General features: G+C 44.1%; 2 protein-coding genes across 2 annotated transcripts in view; one reads left to right on the forward strand and one right to left on the reverse strand.

Moving 5' to 3' along the window:
• The window catches only part of Clip4 (CAP-Gly domain containing linker protein family member 4), a 69,329-nt gene extending 56,530 nt beyond the window's left edge, over positions 1 to 12,799 (forward strand). Inside the window, exons 15-16 of the mRNA XM_041631279.1 lie at positions 1,087 to 1,159; positions 10,710 to 12,799. Coding sequence (XP_041487213.1) covers positions 1,087 to 1,159; positions 10,710 to 11,031 — 395 coding nt within the window. The 3' untranslated portion in view covers positions 11,032 to 12,799. The remainder of the gene's footprint in view (positions 1 to 1,086; positions 1,160 to 10,709) is intronic.
• A 7,442-nt stretch (positions 12,800 to 20,241) lies between these two features.
• Alk (ALK receptor tyrosine kinase) overlaps positions 20,242 to 24,155 on the reverse strand; it is a 737,647-nt gene continuing 733,733 nt past the window's right edge. The window contains exon 29 of the mRNA XM_041630919.1: positions 20,242 to 22,369. Coding sequence (XP_041486853.1) covers positions 21,674 to 22,369 — 696 coding nt within the window. The 3' untranslated portion in view covers positions 20,242 to 21,673. The remainder of the gene's footprint in view (positions 22,370 to 24,155) is intronic.

The raw sequence follows: 24,155 nt of genomic DNA on the forward strand, positions 1-24,155 counted from the left end.
GCCTAAGTGGGAGTTATTTTGATCAAAAGATTTCTTTAGCATATCTGGTTTGCCTGAATTAGAAATCCATTTTCTGTTTTTAACTCTACCTTTTGTAAAGTCTTTTACTCTTTGAACTCGTTTGTAGGAGTGGACACTGAGGCGCTCTGAAGTTTGTTGTCCAGTGTTCTGTTACTGGAATATTTTTAATGATAGTTTTTTAAAAACATCCTTTCCATATGAATATTAAGATTGAAATATTTCATCATATACTGAGTCCATTTTATGTGTGTGACTTGGTGTTATTTAGTTTTAGAGAAATCATACAGGAGAAAGCACTGGAAGTCATGTTGTGCTTATCACTTATCCTTGTGTGAGCAGAGCTTAGTGAAGAGATGAGGAATTATTTAGAAATATAAACTAGTTATGTTCTGAGTAGGCACCTGTTTTATTTTTGTTGTGTGATATTGTTCCTGTGGAAATGTGAACAAATGTTTGCTCACCCCATGTAGGAACCAGCCAACAACAGGCCAAAGTAAGGATGTCACCAAAGTCCAACTTAGTCAACCAGTGAGTTTTATTGAGGAATATAGGGGTGAGTTTATTGACAGGAGCAGAAGTGACTCAAAATCAGCTGCATCACCAAAAGTCCACCCCAGCATAGGTGGCGACCAGCTTATGAAAGCTAGAAACCTGGCATACAGTACACAGCCCATCAGCAGCTCAGGGGACTGGAGGTTGTCTCTTTTAGGCAGTTCAGATGTTCTGAGTATCTTTCAGGCAGATTTGCTTTCAGGCAGTGGGTCTGTTCTCTTGTGTCTTCTGCCTATGCATGCTCAGGAGGGAGGGACCCGTTGTATCTGGTCAGTTTTAGGGACTTCCTGAGGCTTTTGAATTGTTTACTTCCTGAGTTTAAGGCACTTCCCTGCATGATGGAGGGTTTTATCCTGGAGGAACTGCTGCATAACAGGTTTCTCCAGAAAAAGGAAACAAAACAAAACCTCTTGGTGTCATAGAACATCTGTAGAAGTGATTAAAAATAACTCTTTGTAGAGGCTGAATACGAGTGATGTGTTTTCCTCTTCTTACCTTCACTCTCCCTTTTAGGTTTTAGGAGAAGTTTCAGCACAACCTCTGCTTCTTCCCAAAAGGAGATTAATAGGAGAAATGCTTTTGCCAAGTGAGTATTGAGAAGACTTAGAAAACTGACTTTCAAGATAAGCATGCCAGGATTCCGTGAAGGAAGAAAGATGGAGTTTTGTATCTTACACCTGCTTTGATAGAATGTTAGCACGCAAGAGAGAAAGTGTGACCGGTGTGTTGAGTCCACCCTCCCACCTTTGAAAGCTCAATTAAAAAGGCCGCAAGTGGCTAAAAGCAGTGCACCGTGTGTTTTCTCTTCTAAGAGGTTAGTATGGTCGCGCATAGGAGCTGGGCATATTTACATTGTGTTTTCACTGACGAAGGTGAGTTGATTTTGAATCCTGTTTACTGAACTAATCAGGTCTGATTTACTATGCTCAGCCATGCGTGAGAGAAATGTAAGGCCTGTCTGCCTAAGGTAATCGCTTAGATTTTTTTTTTTAAATGCTCTTGCTTCCCCTTAGTAGTGTATCCTGCTCAAATTCATCACTGATTTGGAGTTTGAAGTTGGCCTCCCCGATCAAATAGCTGAGAGATTAAGGACAGAGACTTTATGCTCCCATTCACTGAAGACAGTCCAGCATTCTTAGGCAGAGTTGGGGAAGTGCTAGGAAGAGACACCCTGGACAGAAGGGAGTCTGAAGAGTCAGCAGAGCTGGTGTAGAAGTTGTTGAGGTGTGGAGCAGGCGAATGGTACAGAGAATGGTGGAGATACTGATCCCTGTGGGCACAGCAGCAGGTCCCGTATACACAGTGTGGATACATGGAGCAGGGACTGGTGCTCACCTGCTTCCTGTGGAAATAGCAAGAAATTGAACTTCACGGATATGTAAACAGATTGATGCCGGTACCTGTTTAGAGAAACACTTTTAAAAAAAAATACAGTATTTTTATTAATCCTTTGAGAACGCCACATGCACACAATTTCTTTTGGTCACATTCACCCATTCATCCCATACTCCCTCCAATTCCATGTTTGTTTGTTTGTTTTATGTCCACTGAGTCCAGTTAATGCTCTCATAAACTAAGTGTGGGGACATTCTCTGGAATAGGATGGACCATCCAGGGGCCACACTCTTAGTGAAAACTCACTCTCCCTCACGAAGCCATTAGCTGCCAGCAGTTCCTCAGCTGGTGGTGAAGATGGTGGCTGGTGATTCCCTTACCCCTCTATACTAGACATGTTGGATGGCTTGATCTTGTGTGGGTCTAGTGCAGGCAGCCACAGCTGCCGTGAGGTCATGCTGCATCTGTCCTGCCATGCCCAGTAGTCACTGTCTCATTCTGGTCCTCCCTAACCTCTGGCCCTTTTCCACAGTGGTCCCTGAGCCTTGGGGTAAGGGGTGTGATGTAGGCATTGCACCTGTGGCTGAGCACTTCACAGACACTTTTTTTCTCTGCACCTGGACCAGTTGTATCTGTGCCAAATGAGTCCACCACACAAGGAAACTTGATGTAGTCTGAGAGCTGCACTAATCTATGGATATAGGAATGTGAATTTAGGGGGCATAGTTAAGTCCTATATCCATTTAGGAAAATAATAGTAGTTGGTCCACCCCTGTGACCTGTGGGTTTCCCAAACATGGGTTCTTGGCCAGATTTACAGTACCCGGCATGGAATGGGCCCTTAATTCAATCAGAAAGCAATTGGTTACCCTCATAACATTCATGCCACTATTGCTCCCTTGGGGGTAGTTTAACATTGGTCCTTACTGTGACCCATAGGATACACAGATAGCAAAGACTGTCTGGACTTTTCTTACCGGGAACCTACATAGTTTCCACTCAGAACCAACTTTCATTTCTCCATGTCTTGTGACTAAATTGTGTGGTGTCTTCAGCAGCAGGGTTTTACCATCAGTTTCCGGATGTCAGCTAAGAGCAGTGGCAATAGCTGGTATTGTTAGAGGGGGTTTCTAAGACACCCTTGCTAGCAACTTGAGAGGAGGTATTTTATACCTTGCATGGGACCTTTTATTTGTCAACCTATACTTCTTGTAGGAGAATAATCCCATGTACAGGGCAACTCCAAATACACTGCTTTAATTTTTAAGATTTGTTTTTATTATTATTATGTGTGTGCACATGTATGTATGCGCAGGTGCACACACACCAGTGGGGGCCAGAAGATGTCAGATCCTTGGGAGCTGGAATTGCAGGCATTTGTGAGCTGCCAGACATGGGTGTTAGGATCCAAACTCTAGTCCTCCTGATAGAACATGGAGCACCAAGCTATCTCTCCAGCCTCATGTATATGACACTTATAAAATGGTAGATTTCTGTATGGCTCTTCCAAGCATCCTTACAATTATTTATCCTTTGTCCCACCTCCTCCAGTGACCTACGCCCCCATCCTTCTCCCCACTTAAGCATCCATTCCCATTATTCCCCTTTACCCCTCTTATCACCTGTGTTCTGCTACCCGCCTCTGAAAATTCTCTCTCACCGCACCTGTGGCTTCTTTAGTTTTCTGGCTAACAAATTTAAAGATCCCATGCTAGTATCTACATATAAGGGAGCACAGGTGATACTTGCTTCTGTGGGTCTGGGTTACCTCAGTGTAATGTTTTTCACTTCCATCAATTTACCTGCAAATTTCATAATTTTAGTTTTCTTTATAGATAAATGAGATTCCATTGTGTGTGGCACCACATTCTCTTATCTATTCATTAGTTGATTGAAATCTTGACTGTTCATATCCTCCCCATTGTGAATACATGAACAACAAATATGGATGAGCATCTATCTTTGTAGTAGGAAATGAGTTCTTTGCATATGTACCAACGAGTTATAGCTGGGTCACGTGATAGATGTAGTTTTTTGAGGAAGTGTCACACTGATTTCCATAGTGACTGTACCAGTTTGAACTCTTACCAACAGTACATAACGAATGTTTCCTTTCCCCCAAATCTTATCACTTAAGAAAGATGAAATCAGGGCTGAAGAGGTAGCGCCAGTGGCTAAGAGTGCTGGTTCTCATCGAACTGGGGTTCAATTCCCAGCACCTATACAGCCACTTAAAACTGCCTGTGGCTGCAGTTCTAGGAGATCTGATGTTTGCTTCTGGCCTCTGCAGGCGCTGTACACTGTGCACATAGACAGACCTTTAGGCAAGATACCCGTTCTTGTAAGGTAAAACAAATATTAAAAAGTAAAATTATTGCCTGGCGGTAGGTGCACACCTTTAATCCCAGCACTTGGGAGGAAGAAGCAGGTGGATCTCTGTGAGTTGGAGGCCAGTCTGGTCTACAGAGCGAGTTCCAGGACAGGCTCCAAAGCTACACCAAGAAACTTTCTCTTGAAAAACCAAAACATACATACATATAAAAATGACAAAGTAGTTATTTTAAGCATTTATTTTATGAGTGTTTTGCCTGCATGAATATCTGCATAGTTTGCACACTTAGTGCCAGTGGAGGTAGAAAAGGGCATTGGATCACCTGGAACTGGAGTTACAGACTGTTGTGGGCCACCATGTGGGTGCTAGAGTTGAACCTGGGCCCTCTGGAAGAGTAGCCAGTGCTCTTAACTGCTGACACATCTCTCCAGGCCCAGAGTAGCCTTAATTTGCATTTCCCTAATGACAAAAAATGGATGGTGAGTACTTTAAAAAATATTTCTTAGGCATTTGTGTTTCTTTTGAGAAATCTTGGTTCATTTCCATTGCCCACTTTTTAATGGAGCTGTTTTTTTCTTGATGTTTAGTTTCTGAGGTTTTGTATATTCTAGACACTGGTCAGTCTTCTGTCAGATGTACAATTAATTGGAAAAGATATTTTAGGATATTTTAGTATATATATGTATATATACTATATATACACATATATGTCCCTATATCGTCACTTATCTACCTACTTTCATACTTAAGATGTCTATCTAGTTATCATCCACCTACCTACTAATTCATCTATCTATCTATCTATCTATCTATCTATCTATCTATCTATCTCTCATATCTATCTATCTATCTATCTATCTATCTATCTCTCATCTATCTATCTATCTATCTATCTATCTATCTATCTATCTATCTATCTATCTCTCATATCTATCTATCTATCTATCTATCATCTATATCTATCTATCTATCTCTCATCTCTATCTATCTATCTATCTATCTATCTATCTATCTATCTCTCATCTCTATCTATCTATCTATCTCTCATCTATATCTATCTATCTATCTATCTATCTATCTCTCATCTCTATCTATCTATCTATCTATCTATCTATCTATCTATCTCTCATATCTATCTATCTATCTATCTCTCATCTATATCTATCTATCTATCTATCTCTCATCTATATCTATCTATCTATCTATCTATCTATCTATCTATCTATCTCTCATCTATATCTATCTATCTATCTCTCATCTATATCTATCTATCTCTCATATCTATCTATCTATCTATCTATCTATCTATCTATCTCTCATATCTATCTATCTATCTATCTATCTATCTATCTATCTCTCATCTATATCTATCTATCTATCTATCTCTATCTATCTATCTATTTCTCATCTATATCTATCTATCTATCTATCTCTCATCTATCTATCTATCTATCTATCTATCATCTATCATCTATCTAGTCTGTCTCTCATCTATCTTTGCCTTTCTATGGGCTGCCTCTTCATTAAATTAACTGTTTATTTTGTGATACAGAAACTCATCTTGTGAAGTCGCCCTTGTTGATTGTTGGTTCTGTTTCCTGGACAGTTGTGGTCCTGCTCAGCAAGTCCTCCCCTCAGCCTGTGTCCTGAAGTGTCTTCTGTACTCTTTCCTCTAGCAGTCTCTCTCAGTGTTTCGGATTTAACGCTAAGATCTTTGATCCATTTGGAATTGATCTGTGTGCAGGGGATGAGAGAAGGATCAAGTTTCAATCTTTGTGTGAACATCCAGTTTTCTCAGCGCTGTTTGTGGAAGATGCAGTCTTTTTGACAATGTGTGTTTTGGCATCTTTGTAAACAATCAGGTGGCTGTAGGCACGGGGCCTTGGTTATATTTCGGTTCCTGGTTCTACTGCACCTGTTGGGTGTGTCTGGCTTTGTGCTAGTGATGTGTGTTTTTACTATGGCTTTCTAGGGTAATTTGAAGTCAGGAATGGTGATACCTCCAGCAGAGTTTTTATTGTTCATGGTTGTTTTGGGTATCTGGGGTCTTTTGTATTTCCATATGAACTTTAAGATTGTTGTTTTTTTCCCAATTTCTGGGAAGAATTGCATTGGAGTTTTGGTATGGATTGCATTGAAGCTGTAGTTTACTTTCAGCAGGACAGCTGTTTTCACAGTATTAATGCTACCAGGCCATGAGCATGAGTGGTCTCTCCATCTCCAATCTTTTTCTTTAGCGTTTTCAAGTTTTCATTGTGTGTGCCTGTGGCTTTCTCTGTTAGGTTTATTCCAGGTTTGTTTGTTGACTTTTGTGAATGTGACTCTTACCATGGTTTTTTTCTCAGGCTGTCTTTGGTGTAGAGGAAGGATATTGGTCGAGGCATGCTAATGTTGTAACCTGCCACTTGGCTTCACATGTTGGTCAATTCTAGGGGTTTCCTGATGGAGTCTCCGGGGTCTTTTATGCAGAGTCATGTCATCTGCAGAAAGGGACACTTGATCACTGCAGTTAAAAATCCAGTACCATTTGTGATAACAAACTCTGGAGAAACTAGGCATGGAAGGAACATATCTCAGATAATAAAAACTGTGTATGGCAAACCGACAGCCTCCATCTTGTTAAGTGGAGAAAAATGAGAAGTATTCCCACTAACACAAGAAGACAAGGGTGCCCACTGCCCCTCTCCTGCTCAGTGTAGAGCTTCAAGGCCTGGCTAGAAAAATGCTTTCATTACGTAGAACATGTGACCCCAGTGTTTCCTGATCACTGATCTTGGGAGAGTGAGACTTGGCTGCTGGCTCTGAACAAGAAGTCCGGCAGGACTGAGCAGTGCACAGGAGAGTCTGCTATCGTGCTGGAGGAATCTGTGTTCAAAACTGAGTTGTTGATGACTGATCAATGTGGTGCTGTATGTTTTTATTTGTCTGGAAATAAATAATCCCTTCAGAGCGAATGTGGAAAACAGAGTGTGAAATTCCTAGCTCGCGTGAGGCTAAATGAGACCGTATGCAGTGGCACATGGTGAGTGTTCACGGAATACAGTTTGTGGCCGTTGTTTTTCTAAAAATTTGCACCAGCTTGTCATGTTGGGGGATATTTGTTCACACTGACACTCAGAGACTGCTAATAAAGTTTAACCTTGAATCAGGGGGTGGAGTTAGCAACTAGCTGACCAGAATTAGCCATAGAGTTTTTGGATGACCGAGGATACATATAAAGAGATACAGGAAGTAGTATGATGGAGGAGGGTCTTCTGTCAATGTGTTAATTTTATTGGTTAATAAAGAAACTGCCTTGACCTTTGATAGGCCAGCCCTTAGGTAGGCGGAGTAGACAGAACATAATCCTGGGAGAAAGAAGCAGATTCAGGCTGTCGTCATGCTTCTCTTACCCAAGACAGATGGTGGTTAGAATCTTCCCAGTAAGCTACTACCTCATGATGCTACACACATTAATAGAAATGGGCTAATCAAGATGTGAGAGTTAGCCAATAAGAGGCTGGAACTAACAGACCAGGCAGTGTTTAAAAGAATACAGTTTCCGTGTAATTATTTTGGGTAAAGCTAGCCAGTGGCTGGGAGCTGGGAGGCAGGAAGCGGCCCAACAGGCTCCTTCAACAGTAGTAGAAAAGGGCCTTAGAAAGAATCTCCAGGGCCTTGGGGAAGGAGAGAGAGGGGAGGTAACTGGTGGCTTTTCTGCCACTTCTCTGATCAATCAGGTGTTTACCCTAATATTTGACTCAGAGTTTTTATTAATAATAGAAAAATTCAGATAAACTCATCACCAGGTTGCAAAAAAGCTCCCATTTGGCCTGAATTTGAAGAATGAATGAACAGGTGCTTTTGTTTAGGAATAGAACTCAATTTTTTCTTTTTTTGTATTCAGTAAAAATTGATTTCTGTGTTACTACATTATGTATTTGATGTGATAAATAATTGTATTTTCATTTTGTTTTACTCACATCCCCCTTTCTTTGACCCCTCTTTCCTTTTTGAAGTTTTTCATATTGCTCAGGCTGACCTTGAACTTGTGACCTTCTGCCCTAGCCTTCTGATTCGTTGTATTACAGACATAAGCCACCATTCCTGGCATTTTATTTTCACTGTATAACCCTGGTAGCCCAGATCTCACTGTGTAGCTGAGGTTGTCCTTGAACTCATGATCATTTTGCCTCAGCCTCCCGACTGTTGGAATTACACATGTGTATTATCATGCTGGGCTCTAAAAAGTATCTTCAGGTTACAATTCCTTCACTGTTTGGAAGGTGTATCTTAGGGAAGTTTCTGAGCTCTGACGTCCGAGCTATGAATTTTGAATCCTCTCCTTTTTTACCAGGTAACTAATAGAAATCAATAAGAAATTGTGTGTGGTAGCTTCATATTCAAAACTGTAGGAAGTGGGAGCTGGAGGGGTGGCTCAGTGGTTAAGAGCCCTCCTAACCTTGCTTCATGGTCGTGAAGGCCACAGTTCAGAGCTCACACCCATACAAGTCAGGTGTGCCAGGGAACTCTCTGACCCCCGCTCTAAGGTAAGCCGAGACAGGAGGATGGCTGGAACTTGCTGACTTCCAACAGTTTGAGCTTTAGATTCAGGGGTGAAAATAGCCTTCAAAAACTAAGTGGAATGGAGGGCACCTGAGGCACAGACATGCACGTGTGAGAAGACTCAGACACACGATGAATTAATCTTTTGAAAATGTAGAAAATAAAACAAATGTAAAGGAAGTAGGACCCACTCCTCTTATAGGAAGATGTTAGGCATTTGGGGCACCAAGCCTTTGCCTTAAGCCTGCAGTGGGCACGGGAAGGGAGGGACCAGGGCCCCAAGGCAGAAGACTCCGGTAACCTTGGCAGGTCCTAAAAAATGATGCTGGGTGGTCCAGGTACAGTCTCTGTTGTGAATATCAGGGTCCATAGCTTCCTGTGGACACAGGTGGGGGGTGTGGACAGTGGAGGGAGCCCTGGGAGGCAGTATGGGTAGGGAAGGAGCCCTGAGGGCTCTCTGGGTAGGGGAGAGAGCTCTGGAAGGCAGTAGGGTCTTAGGCCTGTTTTGTTCCAGTCAGGTAGGTGGCAGGTGCTGAGGATACCCAGAGCATCTTAGCAGATGTGTTGTAGGACAGGAATGCTATTCAGCACAGCCCAGGCCCTGCTGTGCTAGTGGAAGGGAGGGGTAGATGAGACCACGAGAGAGACCTGTGTCTTCATTTAAAATTTATTTCCCAAAGTTAAAGGTTTTAAGATTTGTTTTCATATAAAGAAATATTTTGAAGTTTAAAGAGTACAAGAGGAAATTTTATTTTACCACATTTAGAATGTCAGTTTCCTTTTCTTTAAAATATTGATATTTAAAGTTATGTGTATCTTTCCTAATTATTGAAATTCTCTTTCACTGTGTATGTGTGTGAATCTATCTATCTATCTACCTATCTATCTATCTATCTATCTATCTATCTCAGGTTTTTTGAGACAGGGTTTCTCTGTAGCTTTGGAGCCTGTCCTGGAACTAGCTCTTGTAGACCAGGCTGGCCTCAAACTCACAGAGATCGGCCTGCCTCTGCCTACCGAGTGCTGGGATTAAAGGCTTGCACCACCACCGCTTGGTGTGAATATATATTTTTATAAATTGCAGTATTGAAAGAGCCAAAAGAAAAAAATTTAGAAATTAGAAGTATGTTCCTAATACTGCTATTTCCAATTTTAACAATTATAATTTTGAGGCTGGAGAGATGGGTCAGAGGTCAAGAGCACTGACTGCTCTTCCAAAGGTCCTGAGTTCAATCCCCAGCTACTGTATGGTGGCTCACAGCCATCTGTAATGAGACCTGGTGTCCACTTTAACAAAACACCGTGTATATAATAAATAAATCTTAAAAATTATAATTTGAAAAATAAAAACAAAGAAAAATATCCAAATGTCTTTTAGCTGTATGAATGGAAATTGCCTTTTACATTTAATTAAAGAGAAATGATGATATTAAAAAATGTCCTTGTGACAATAGAAAAAAGAACAAGATTTTCACCTATAATTTAGATTCTTCGGAGAAATAGAAAAGGCAACCTAAATAAAAATATCTAATGCTGTATTGCTCAAAAATAAAAATAACGTTGTCATGATAAACTTTTCTCTTTTGTAAATTAAATGAACATGGAGGTAACAGTGGGCCTTTCTACTGTGGATGCAGAAGTAACAGTAGGGGTTCCCACTGCAGATGAGGAGGTAGCAGTGGGCGTTCCCACTGTGGATGGGGCGGTAGCAGTGGACCTTTCTACTGTGGATGCGGAGGTAACAGTAGGGGTTCCCACTGTGGATGTGGAGGTAGCAGTGGGCGTCCCCACTGTGGATTAGGAGGTAGCAGTGGGCATCCCCACTGTGGATGAGGAAGTAACAGTGGGCGTTCCCACTGTGGATGTGGAAATTGCATCCAGTGACTGATGTCTAAGGCCAGTTCTTCCTTTCCCTTCTGGGCAGGTCCAAGTCCACTCTGCGCCGCAGCTGGAGCAGTACCACCACGGCAGGTGGCCTAGAGGGGACCGCGAAGCTGCATGAGGGGTCTCAGGTCCTGCTCACAAGCTCCAACGAAATGGCTACCGTTAGGTATGTGGGTCCCACGGACTTTGCCTCAGGCATCTGGCTTGGACTGGAGCTCCGCAGTGCCAAGGGAAAAAATGACGGCGCTGTGGGCGACAAGCGTTATTTTACCTGCAAGCCAAACTATGGTGTGCTGGTTAGACCAAGCAGAGTGACCTACCGAGGAATCAATGGGTCAAAGCTCGTTGACGAGAGTTGCTAAGTTAAATGTTTAAGGCATTCAGTGGACTCCTCTGAATATGCGTATGTGCTAGTTGTAAAATAGAGTCTATGACAAAGGGTTTACTTTATTTAGATATCATGCAAAAGCTTGAAAAACACAGTAATCTTCATAAAAAAAAAAACTCCAAAGAAACACACATATGAACTTTGAGGGTCATGGTACTTTCGAAAATTTCAAAATAAGTACTTTTAAAAACTAGGTCCCTAGAAAATTCTGGGACAAAAAAAAAAAAAAAAAAAAAGGAATGCGCTATTAAGCGATGTGTGGTGGCAACTTTGCCATTTGGCTTCATTTTTTGCACATGGTGTTACAGTCTTCACAGAGGTGGATTCACAAGCTTCATGATGCTCACGCGATCTGTTTCCTGTCCAAGTGTTCTGGAACCTTCCTGTCTGTCTGTGGTTTGTTACTAAAAGGTACCTAGAGCGCAGACGCTAGATAACGGGTGTGTCTTACGTGTTCGCTTGCCCTTTCTGGAGAAAGGTTCCTCTGAGTAGTTAGGATGCGGGAGGAGGTTGGCTCTAGTGGCGTCTGGCTCCACCTTGCACCCATTGCCAAGCACAGCGCTGGAATTCCTTCTACCAGAACCAGAGCTGAGGGTGAACGGGTCTCCTGACTCGGCGCACGCCTCTGCACCCCGCGTGCTCTCAGGTCACCTCTGCTGCTGGGCCGCCCCATCGCTGCGCACCGCAAGCAGCTGCAGTTAAGTTTATGAACTCAAGGCAGAGTTTTGCACACTTATTTAACATTGTTCCTGACACACGCACAGCACTTTTGAAACATGATGCACTTTTCTTCTTTTTATTTTATTGTTTTTGAGACTTTGCCATCATTTCCTCCTGGGATATGAAAGACTTAAAAAAAAAAGTATTTCACAGAAGAAAGCAAATGAAAATGTGTTAGACGGGGTGTGTTGTCCCTTCGGATGTTCGTGGCGTCTGGGCTCGGGTGGGGCGGGGTTAGCTGTAGCTGCGGAGTTGTGCCTGCTGCATAGCTGCAGGACTGCTCTGATGCATTCACTGGGCACATGTTCAGTTAAGCTTTATGATAGCGATGCAATAATGTTACACATTCGTCTTGTGGATATGTTCTGACGTTTCTGTCCTGTTCCGTGTCAAAACTCATCCTCTATTGTAAATATTTAGACTTGAAACTACCACACAAATATTGGAACAGTTTGCTCTATGAAATTAAAAGTATCCTTCAGGACGGAACTTGGCTTTGTGCTTAGAAATACACTCTGCTGAACTATTTTGCAATATGCTATCTTAAAATCTGAATCCGGTCACTTGGTTGCCTTTTGTTAAAGTGTGGTATTTCAAATAGAGTTATTTTCCTGAAATATATTTGCAAACTCAAGCTGCTTTATAATCAAGGAATATTTTTATTGATTGAAGAAAATGACTGCTGCAATTCAAAAGTGAACTTATTTTATTACATAGATGATTTCCTAGAATCTATTTATACCATAATAAAAAATCCACGACGGTAGCGAGCCTGGGATCTGTAGTTCTCTGTTAAATACTAACCACTGTATGTTAAAGACAACAATGCCAACACCGAACTTATTTTTGAGGTCAAAAAACAGTTGTTCTCTTCATATTTAGATGGGGATTACTAAATCCACATAGTGTATATGCTTATGTATGCTACATGCACAGGTTAGGTGTTTTTGTCTGTGTATGTTTTACTTACTAAATGTCATTCAGATTCACTTCTTGAATGCTAATAAAAAGGGAAGATGGTGGAACGGTGTTGTGTCGTTTATCCTGTCTGCAACTCTCCTCAGTGTCTTGGGGTCCATGTGCACTGAGCTCCACCCCGTCGTAATGGTTAAGGTTTGCCCTATCCTCATAATGAAGAGTCTTAAAGGTCTTTAATCCAGCACTTCATTTTTTTTGAGGTTTCCATGCATGTATGGGATGCATTTTGATCATATGTATCCACCCTCTACTTGGAGCTCCTCTTGGCTGCCCCTCACTGTGTCCCCCTGACCACACCACGTGATCTATTTATTGATTTATTAATCTATTTATTATTTTGAAAAACTCACTAATTCTAATTAGCTCTGCCCATGTGTGTGTGTGGGTATAGGGCCATTTACTAGAACATGGACAACCTCCTAAGAGCCACCCTCTTGAAGAAAACTGACCCTTCCTCAGCTGGGGGGAGGCGTCTTGAGCCCCTCGCTTGCTTATGCTGGCTTGATCTTGTATAGGCGGTGGCAGCTGGTGTGGGTCCCGGGTGCTTTTGTTCTGCCATGTCCAGAGGTTTCATACTTTTACTCGCCAAGACAAAGTGGGATTTTAATTACCCTTCTTTGGCGTATGCGAGGAGCTCCTAAGAGTGTGATTCTACAGTCTGGTAAGGTTCCTCTCCTCTCCTGCATGCGGGCTGCAGTTCATTTGTTTGTCCAGAGCATGAGGGAGCAATTTGAGTTCTGGTTAAAAAGCACTAACCCCTTCCCCCCAAACGCTGTGTTATATTTCAGAGTAATTTGGGGAGGCATGATTTTAAGTGTTCAGATTTTCTAATTCAAGTTATTTCTTTAAAAGTGAAACTGGATTGAGACGGTAGAATCTGGTGGGAATTCTCTATCCTTCTCGCCAGAGTGCCTCATGCCTCCATGCCCCCTCGCCCCTCACTTCTCATGTTCCCCCACTTCTCACACCCACACCCGTCACGTTCGCTACACGTCTCAGGCCCCATGTTGGTTCACTTCTCTCCCAAAGCCATGACCAACAATCTGCTGTGTCTCCTCTCCTGCACTAGGTGGAGGGCTGGAGTTTGGTTGCTCTGCTCATCACTTTATCCTCATGCCTAGGCCATTCCTTGGCACCTGCCCGCCGCTCAGCAATGCCCAGTGAACAGACAGAGGCACTGAAGGCACCGATGGCTTAGATACCTTACGTCAGAGAGGTGACACTGAGTGATTAGGTCATGGACAGGTTCATTTTACTGGATACAGGAGGGAAGAGGACAGGGAAGGCTCATTTGCAGCATCCCAGCTCTGCCCCAGGTCTGAGTTACTCTTCTGTTACTATGGTAACACACCATGACCAAGGCAGCTGACAGAAGGACGCGAGTCAGTCACCATCGTGTTGGTGGGAGGCATGCAGTCAGGAACAGGAAAGGAGAAGCCCCATTTCAGCAGCAGAGAGAGCACACTGGCAGTAGGTGAGACCTTAAGCTCCCAAAGGCCACCTCCAGGAACACTTCTAAGCAGGTGGGACTTCCTCAACCTCCCCAGACCGTGCCACCAGCTGGGGACCGAGTGTTCCAATGTGTGACTCTAAGGGTGGCATTCTCCTTCAAACCCCCACACCCTGGAGGAGTGAGAAGGGAGAGATGGAAAGATGCTGGGTGGCAGAGAGAAGGGAGGGAAGAAGACAGATAGGGACACTGAGATAGCGCCCTCTCTGCCATGACTATGCTTTGGACCGTGGTACCCTGGTTCTAATGGAGAGAGAGCTAACTGTACCGCAGGAAAGTGTGCACAGCGTTGGTGTCTCGTGTTAAACACTTTCCTCTTAGAGCTTCTGCTTGAGGCTGTTTAGAATCCGTGCTAATAGTGCTTAAATTTCATTGACCAATGGCTAGAAACATAACAGAATCATTTTAAGTGAGGAATGTTATCCAGTAATTTTAACTATTGGATGGATATTTGTTACCTAAATCATTGACACAGAGACATACAATGTAACATTGCAAGCCAGTAGGAAAGTTTGTTTTTTTTTTAAAAAAAACTATGCACTTTGATTTACTTGTAATACAAGTACACTGTTAATAAAGGCTCCTCCTGTCACCTGTTTTTAATTAAGGCCCTTCTTTATGCCAGTCCCCATTTACAGTGTAAGAAGCTCATATCTAATGAGGCTCATGGTTGCGTCAGCCACACTATGCTTATAGGATGCGCTAAGATTCCATTACGGTATGACATGATGCCTTTACCTATGCAAAAAAAAAGTTTTTTCTATTCAAATTTTTGTGCATGCTTTATACCAGAGGGAGACAAGGGCATCTGGGGAGACTAAAGAAGATGAACGTGTGTTTCTGCTATTAATGTGGTCTCATTATGTTTGATGGGAACGAAACTTCCTGTTTTATTGCTCTCCCTCGGGAGAAGCACCAAGGAGTGGAGGTTTTTCCCCTTTCCCCTTTTCCACTATCTTCCATGAGTTGAATTTTCGTAATGATAAATCAGCCGTGAGTCCCATCACCTACCTCACCGCACCTTTCCAATAAGAAAGTGTGTGGTCACGGTGCACCATGCAGGGTCTCGAAGTGTGTATGATATTCTGAGTGTTTGCGGCCATTATTTATAATCTGTTCTTAGCCATCTCCAGTATTGAAGACACGCTCACAAATCTGACTTAAGGACAGCTGTAGAGCAGTCCTATATGTTAATATCTCACACACATACATGTATCCTGATGGACTTGTCAGGGCAAGTTTGATCTCAAGATTGGGTGAGTTATCAGTTGTCTCAACCAGATCAATGAGATCAAATAGAGACTCTCTGAATTTGAACTTTAGGTATTGCTCAACCTTAGGGGTTTGTCCCCTTCTGTTGTCAGTCTGACAGAAGTCAAGCCCTGTCTGTCTAACCTCATAGGACTCCTCGAAGCTTCGCCCAGATGCACTGCCTCACTGAAGGCTGAGCTAATTGTTATTTTTCACATAACAAATCAAATCAGACTGACATGAGACTGAATCATGTTAAAACTACACGCACGGCTTCAAGCCGTTCTTATCCGCTTGACAGTGTCACCACAGAGGTCCATCTTAAAACGCGGTCAACATCGTCGGTGACCTTGGCTGTTTCCGATGGTACAGGTGAAAATAGTGATGGACAAGTGTTGCTGTCCTCTTTTATGGGGAAAACACCCCTTGAGACTTGAGAAAGAGCTTTCAAAGTCATTGCCAGTCTCAGATTGAGGGTGGTAAAAACGCTGGAGTCCCCCCCCCACCCCCCCCACCCTACCCCGCTCTTCTCTCTTTCTCGAAGGGAATGGAGGTTAGGGAATTAAGAGCTTGCCCGAGAGTCTTGTGATCTCACTTCGTGTCCCATGTTGTGACAGGGAAAATTCCTTGTCGTGTTTGGCTTCGTTTCTTTTATCGCCATCACCAGCTGCTTATCGGTATGTCCGAGGGAAAAGAATTTCGGCATGTCAAATGACTTCTTTTGAGGTCTTTGGAATACTACATAAATAATACTTCGAAAATACTTGATTCTTTTTTTTTTTTATAAGAACGAAGTAGCAGGTATACTAAACTGTAGGAAAATTCCCTCCAGTCTTTATCTTCCTACTTTTGTGTGATGTTGAGTTGACTGTCCTTTGGAGTTTCTATTTCCAGCTATGCCATAAAGGAATGTCACTGTAAAGAGGCTTTTAGCATTTGCTACCCAAAGGCAAACTATAAATCCGAGGGGAGGGGCTCTCCTGTCCTATGGTAGTTAGGGAGAGTGTCTCCTCAAGAAATTCCCTGTCATCAGGGCACTGGAACAACACTTGAGGAATGTCGGAATTCAGACTCCTCCCTATCGAAACATCTGTCCATTCTGGGCTTTGACACCTCTCTCTGAGAATGGGCCCCAAGAAAAGCGGATTGACCGCTGCCCGTGCGCCAGGCACCTCATCACCATTCCAGCTTCGAGACAGATGTTTCAGGAGTTTCCTTTCAGACATTAGGCTGTGGCTGCAACGTGTCCAGCTTCGAATGACGTGATGCTGAAGGCATTCTGGTCATCAGACACGCTGATAGTCCTTTGGCTGTGGCTTGCAGGAGGCCATCGGACCCACTTCATTTTGCTAATGGTTTTATGATTTTGACCAGGAAGGGGAAACGTGAATGGATGCTGACCCTTCTGGTCTGCTTCTCTGTGAAGGTTACATTTAATTAATTTGTCTCACTGGGATTGAGCCCTGAATTCATTATCTTTGGCACTAAGTGAGTTATTAGGGTAAGGGATACACGGCTATGCTCTGCAGATTATGAGCTGACCGTTAAGGTTTACCTGACCAAGCTGAAGTCTCATAGGTAACACAATTCAGAATTGAAAGGATCCCTTGAGACCGAACTCTTCATTTTTCTGCATGGGCTCCCCCTCCCCCTCCTTTGAGATGGTCTTTCTGTGTAGTTCAGGCTAGCCTTGAACTCAAAGTCCTCCGTCTCAGTCTCCTTAATTTTTTTTTTTTTGATTTTTCAAGACAGGGTTTCTCGGTAGCTTCTTAGTTCCTGTCCTGGAACTAGCTCTTGTAGACCAGGCTGGCCTCGAACTCACAGAGATCCACCTGCCTCTGCCTCCCGAGTGCTGGGATTAAAGGCATGCACCACCACTGCCCGGCTTTGGACTCCTTAATTTTTAAAAGAAAATTCCAGTTTCTTGCCTGAGTCTCGCCGGTGGGTGATTGCCATCTAACACAGTCCCCAAACTCCTGCCCAGATTGCTCACCATTGGCAAAGCAATGGATGCATGCTAAACCATCCTACATGCCATAACCATCTGAAGTCCATTGGCTTGACATTCAGCTCTGTTGGCAAATGGCTTCCTCATGGTGTAAATATTCTAGGGAGACCTGACGGTGTAGCTGCTCAGAATGAAGTGAGTTTAATAAGAATCCGCCTTTTGTCTGTCCCCAGCTGGCGGAGGAGCGCTTCATGAGAGGCCCCTGTGGGTGAGTGTTTGCAGGGGGCCTTAGGTCTCTGAAGATTGGTGGAGTGAGGGGGAGCATACAGGAGTGTCCGATAAGGGCTGCAAGAAGTGGATTTGGGAAGGAGCTGAGAACAGGCTTTGGTTGTGGTTTTCTGAGCCTAGCGTGGCAGCACCGCTGTCGCCCGGTGGGGCGGTTCAGTCTTTCACATGTGTGAGAGAGCAGGGTGGCTTTAGCTTTCTGTCCTATTTCAGTCTGTTTCTGTCTGACTTTCCGAGTGTTTCCGGCTTAGCTCGAGTGTGTATTCAAGGATGCAGTAGAAATTAAATTTACCTGCTTCAGGGTACCGAGTGAAAATAGAATCTTAATAACAACCTTCCTGTCGTTTCTCAGGCATCCCGTTTGATTTCAGGGCATCATGTCAAGGGATTCAGGAAAGCTGGCGTGTGTCTGTGTGTGCACAACTTGGCAACCATCTGCTGCTGTGATGTACTTAAGTCAAATTGTGGGTTCTCTAGGGACTCATTAAAAAAGTCGGTAGCTAAAGACAGATTGACAACGCTTCACACAGCTTCGGGAATCTTGTCTTGGAAAGCGTGGATGTGGAGCAGCCTGGATTTACATTCATGTCGTTTTTGGACTGTGGAGCTCAGGAAGGTTTTTAATCCTGCTATATGACTGGAGGAAAATCTATCAAAATAGCCCAGCTGTTAGAATTGCTTACAGGTGCACCCTGTGGATCTGGATGGAAAAGCCCCACATTTTAAACTAATAAAATTGTTCTGCAATTATATGGTGCTTTACTGTCTTAGGGTTCACGAAGTATTATATGGAAATGACTGTTTCCAAAGATTGCTTTAAATTGATGAAATGGCTTCCTCTCTGTGGTGCTTATCTTTAATATTTGGGATTTTAGAGTCTCTACAGTCTTCTTTTGAGCAAAAATGGAACTGGTCAGGGTGGTGTTCTCCTGACTGTCGTTATACAAGGGACAGAGAAAGGGAAACCATGCCACCAGTGGGAAAGCCTAGAGCCCTGGGTATGGGTAGCACAACCAGCCCCAGAGCATCTCAGGGCAGGAGGGTTGCTTGTGAGTTCACAGTTTATGCTCTCCCCCAGGGGTAGCGGGGCAGGGGCGGTGTTATCTCTTTGTGCATGGAGGTGCCACAGGTCGATTTACCTCCAGATGGCCAGGACTCAGACACCACTGTGGGCAAGAGAGACTGGTCCTGTCTGCGAAACAGAATGTACTTTAGAGAAAGGTTGTCCCAGCTCTTCTGATTGGCTATAATTTAGAGATGTCACAGAGGAAGGTTGTCCCAGCTCTTCTGATTGGCTATAATTTAGAGGTGTCACAGAGGAAGGTTGTCCCAGCTCTTCTGATTGGCTATAATTTAGAGGTGTCACATATTAGCAAACTGGATATTCCTTATAAATCGCCTGTTCCACAGCAGAACAGCCATGACCTTTTTGATTCCTTCTTTACAGAAATGGGATACAAATAATTATACTAGCTTATGGTTTAATTAGCATGGCTCCTGCAAACCTTAATTGGGCCTGTTCACTTTCTATGAGGAACTTGCTACCATGGTTAATGAATGTATTAATGTCCAGTATCTGTATAAATTGCCATTAACTATATGGCTGGCACAATATTTAGTGGACACTAATTCAGATTCATGGCATCTAGGGTTTACCCAACTTCAATGAAACATCTTAATGTCATCGCAGCAGCTCAGGGTGGAGTTGTTTATTGACTTATCCACGTACACAGACTTGAAGGTTTGACCGGCATTTACATGAACATCGATACCAATAAAGACGATTAGAGAGAAGCAACAAATCCGTATCAGTGGTAGTAAGGCACAACCTGAATCTGAGGGTTTGTAGAGAGGAAAGGGGCGAGAGTCCCTGCTCCCCATTAATAACAGACTTAGCTCTTTAGCCACGGGGCACACCGCCTGCTCAGTTGTTTAGTGACTTTACAGTCAGAAACCGAGGCTGTTTTCTCAGCGACTGACAGCTCCTCTGGCATCAACCTCAGGACAGTGATTCTCAATGTGAGATTCTGGAACCTCTTGGAGTGGTTTGTGAGCTGAAACAAGGCTATTTTGATTGTGTGGCTATTTTTGCATCAAAACTTGAGCCAAGGCTGGCACAGACGGAAATTTTACCGATAGCGTTTTCAGAACTGTTACCGGGGTATATGGTTGCACAAGGCTTCCAGCTTTGGGGACATCAGATGGGAAATGCTTGGGGCAGTTATGGAAAAGTAGTCTCTGGAGCTACCGGTGACTCCTTACATGTTCAGAACCAATTTGAGGGCCAGGCAACTGCCTTAAAAAAATAGAAAAGTTGTCTGGAATTGGCATAGAACGCAATGGATCTCCTACACTCAGAAGTGGCATTTTTGAAGTAAATGAAATGGAGGTGGGGAGAAAGTTGTGCGTGTGTGCACAGACACACATGCGTGCACACACACACACACACACACATACCTGCGCACGCGCATACACACTCCCAGTCCCTATGCTTGGGAATGCTTTGTACATAGCAAGTAACAAAACCCTTTCCCCCAAAGAGATGCTTCGCAGCGAACTGGACGTGAGGAAACAGAAGCGGAGGAAAGGGAAATGAAAACATACAGATAAACTCGGCATTGCATAAGCATGTGTATAAAATTTAATGGGTTCCCGATTCCATTTCATAGAAATAAATTTCATCTGTGAAAACCAGGTTCAGAACGCCCACGAAACACAGCATCAACTTCAACGACCTCAACTGTCCAAGCAACATGTAATTCCTGTCCTCACTGCCACCTGGAGGAAAAATGCTTTGCTGTAATCTGCATCTGAGATCTGTATAAATTATGCTATGAATATACGATCATATCTGTGTTCCCAGCACACCAGGACCTCATGGCTAAGGGAGAGAAAGCTGGGGGGAACTGGGGAAGGATGGGCCAGGGTCTAAGCCCCTGGAGTGGTCCAGTGAGTCACCAAGGGGAGGAACACTGGGATGGGAAGGTTGGGGCCTCCCACGTATTGACATCCATGTCCACAATTGGGCATCTTTCTATGCTTCTATGGATCACTGCTACTTACTTTTTTTTTTAAGGTGATCAGATCTGAATTAATGGAAAGTCTGAAATACAAGAATTTCAATCTTGAGTTTTAAATCCAGTAGGAAACCTCACACTCGGTATTTAACTTTTAGTAGGAAGATTTTCTTAAGGCATGAGGTATGTTAACAGGGCATTTGAATCGCTGGATCGCTACTGGTGTTTCATTCTACGCAAAGCACTTGAGATGTATGCATTTCGCTTAGATGAATATATATACACGTTTTCACTATACTACGAACTATTCACGACTGTTTTTTTTTTACAATAGGCAATGAGTTAGAACAATTAAAAGCCTCTAACCACAACCCACAGCGATGTCAGCTTATGAGTTTTCTTTTCCAAATATAATGAATGTCTCTCCCCATGCTAAGTCATTGCAATTAATTCCTTCATTTCTGTCCCCTTGCCCCCTTGAATGGCTCATGTCCACCAGGCAAGGAAACATCTACGATTCCCTCTATGAGACACGGAAGCAGCTAGTCCTGACTACACGGAAGCAGAGAGCACACTAATGCGGAAAGAAGCCTTAGGGGACTGTACAGCGGACCATGCACAGAAACTTGACGCAACCAATCCGGGCCTTGTACTGATCGCTTTTTTAAAAATGGCATTTTCTTCTTTTGAAAGGATAGATGAACCCATGCTCCAAAACCTTTCTAACGCATCTTGAAAATACAAGTTTTGCTTATTATTATTATTATTTAAATGTGGCACTTCAAAACAAGTTGGCACAAAATGAAAGTGATATTTGGTCTCTGGTTTGTGGTGAAGCCATTCAGTCCGTCTCTCTCCGGGAGGGCTCCGGCTCCTCCAGGGGGAGAAACTAGTGTGGCCGCAGGGCTCAGGGCCCTGGCTGGGTGACCTTATTCTTGCTTTTCATCACGGTGTCCCCAGGGGCAGCGGTGGCTTCCAAGGGGAGACCCTGCTGCTGATAGCCATAGTTGACGTTCCCGCAGGGGAAGTGGCGCAGCCTGAACAGCGGCACCTCCTTCATGGTGGCGCTCAGAGCCGATGGCTCGAGCAGCAGCGCAGCCCCCGGTCTGCGGGGTCCCTCGCCCGGCCCGGTCCAGCCACCCTCTGCCGCTTCTGCCCGCGCCTGCGGCTCGGCGCTCGGTGGGGGATGGGTCTTTTTGGCTGGCTTCTCCGTGAACCACGAGCCGTAGGTGGGGTTCCACAGGCTGGTGGGCTTGTTTCTGGAGCCCGTGCTCTTGTGCAGCTCCGGGGGAGGGTTGGGCTGCGAGAACGCCATGTTCACGTGGCCCCGATCGGCCGCCCCTCGGGGCACCCGACTCGCAGCCGCACCCACACCCGCTAACGCTCCCACGGCCGCCGCCGGGGGCTTCTTCACCAAGGGACCTGGCGCCGCCAGGGCTGCGGGCTGGGGGAGGGCGGGCGCCTCCTCGTGCTTCGTGGGCTGGGGGGACACCAGCAGAGGAGGCATCCCCTCGGGGTCTTTGGGCCTCATGGGCACTTTCTCCTCCTCCTCCACCACTGGGCCATATTCTATGGGCAGAGCTGTGTTGATGACATCCGGATCCTGTGGGAAGGAAGGAGAGCGAGAAAGGACGGATAAAAATGGAATCACAGAGTTGTCGGATCTCAAAGAGATCTCAGAGAGAGTAACATCTGTTTACAGATGAGCCATTTTTTTGTCAACTAGACACAAACTAGGGTCGCCTGGGTAGTACCCTTAACTCTGCATCAGATGGGCCTGTGGCCATGTCTGTGGGTTCTTTTCTTAATGACTGATGTGGAAGGGCCCAGTCCACTGTGGGCAGTGTCACCCCTGGCAGGAGGTTCAGGGTCATCTTAAAATAAGCGAGCCAATGAGCAGCCTTCCACCATGGTCTCTCCTTTAGTTCCTGCCTCCAGGTTTCTGCCTTGATCTCCTGCCCCGGCTACCCATGACTACAGACTGTCAAGTGTTAAGATGAAGTGAACCTCTCTTTCCCAAGATGCATTTGCTCGTGGTGTAATGTAAATACATTAACGGGTAGGCCTAAGCAATGGCTGAGCATCACTGTTCTTGAAAGCCTTGGAGGAAACCATCCTAGGAGGAGAGAGTACCAGGGGCTTATGGGTGCTGGTAAGCACCCACCCCTGGGACAGTGGAATAGGAGCCATGAAGCAGAGGCCCTGGGACAATTTCTTTTTTACAGATTTAAAAAACTTTATTAGGTTTTAATTTATTGTGTGTATGTAGATGCCTTTGGACATTCATGTGCCTGGTGTGTGTGGAAGTCAAGGACAGCCCGATGGAGTGGGTTCTCTGTCTTCCACAACGTGGGTCCTGTGGATCAAACTTAAGTTATTTGGTTCTGGCAAGCAAAAACCTTAACTAGTCGAGGCTCCTGAGTTTTGTTTGTTGATTTTGTTTTTAACGTTGATTTAGCAATATTATGGTCTATTCCCAATAATCGTCTCGCAACTTAAAAGACAAAAAGTAGTGTGGTTTCTGTTCTGCTGTAGGGAGGGTGGCAGAGGAGAAGGATGCCATGCTTGGCTTCCAAAGGGTGTCCTTTGCTCTCTCCCCAACACCTGTAGTTTCCCTCATATTTGGGTGATCAGCCCCTGGTGGTGACTTCATGTTGTATGTTATTGCATGTGCTGCTGTCCCCCTGTAGAGACACATTTGCTCATTTAGACGTGACGGGGCTTTTGTGGAGTCTAGCAAAGTCTCAACCATGATGTGGAAAAGCCATTCACAAAAGCAACTTGGTGCTAGACTATCGCCGTGGTCATAGACTGTAACAGAAAAGCGGACACAGTTGCCAAGGGTTTAAGGAAAAATTGTGGGTGAAAACTCGGAGGAAATTTAGTTCAATAATAGTATATGAAAATGGAGGGGAAACCTCCATTACTTAAGTTTTACAGAACAGCACACAGGTCCGGTATCTGTCAGCAAAGGGTTTAAGAAAACAGCATCAGATATCTTTTAAAAAGCCATTTCATAGCTTGGCGGTGGTGGCGCACTCCTTTAATCCCAGCACTCGGGAGGCAGAGGCAGGTGGATCTCTATGAGTTTGAGACCAGCCTGGTCTACAAGAGCTAGTTCCAGGACAGCTAGAGCTGTTATACAGAGAAACTCTATCTCGAAAAACCAAAACAACAAACAAACAAAAACAAAGCCATCTCATTTCTTGCCTGTTTCTGACTCTCACAGTGATTAAAATAAACAGCTGTAGAATCACCTGCTTTTGCAAATCTTGGAGAAAACACCCCAAAGAAAGGTATGAATGTGTATATGTGTTTATGAGTGCATCCTATTCCTGTTACAACATAATAAATTAAATGTTATTAGGCAAGGTTCCCTGAAACAGCCC

This window comes from Microtus oregoni, unplaced genomic scaffold (assembly GCF_018167655.1).
Source record: "Microtus oregoni isolate MIOR12 unplaced genomic scaffold, Mior012 000036F_ref0000092, whole genome shotgun sequence".
In the NCBI taxonomy this organism is placed as follows: Eukaryota; Metazoa; Chordata; class Mammalia; order Rodentia; family Cricetidae; genus Microtus; species Microtus oregoni.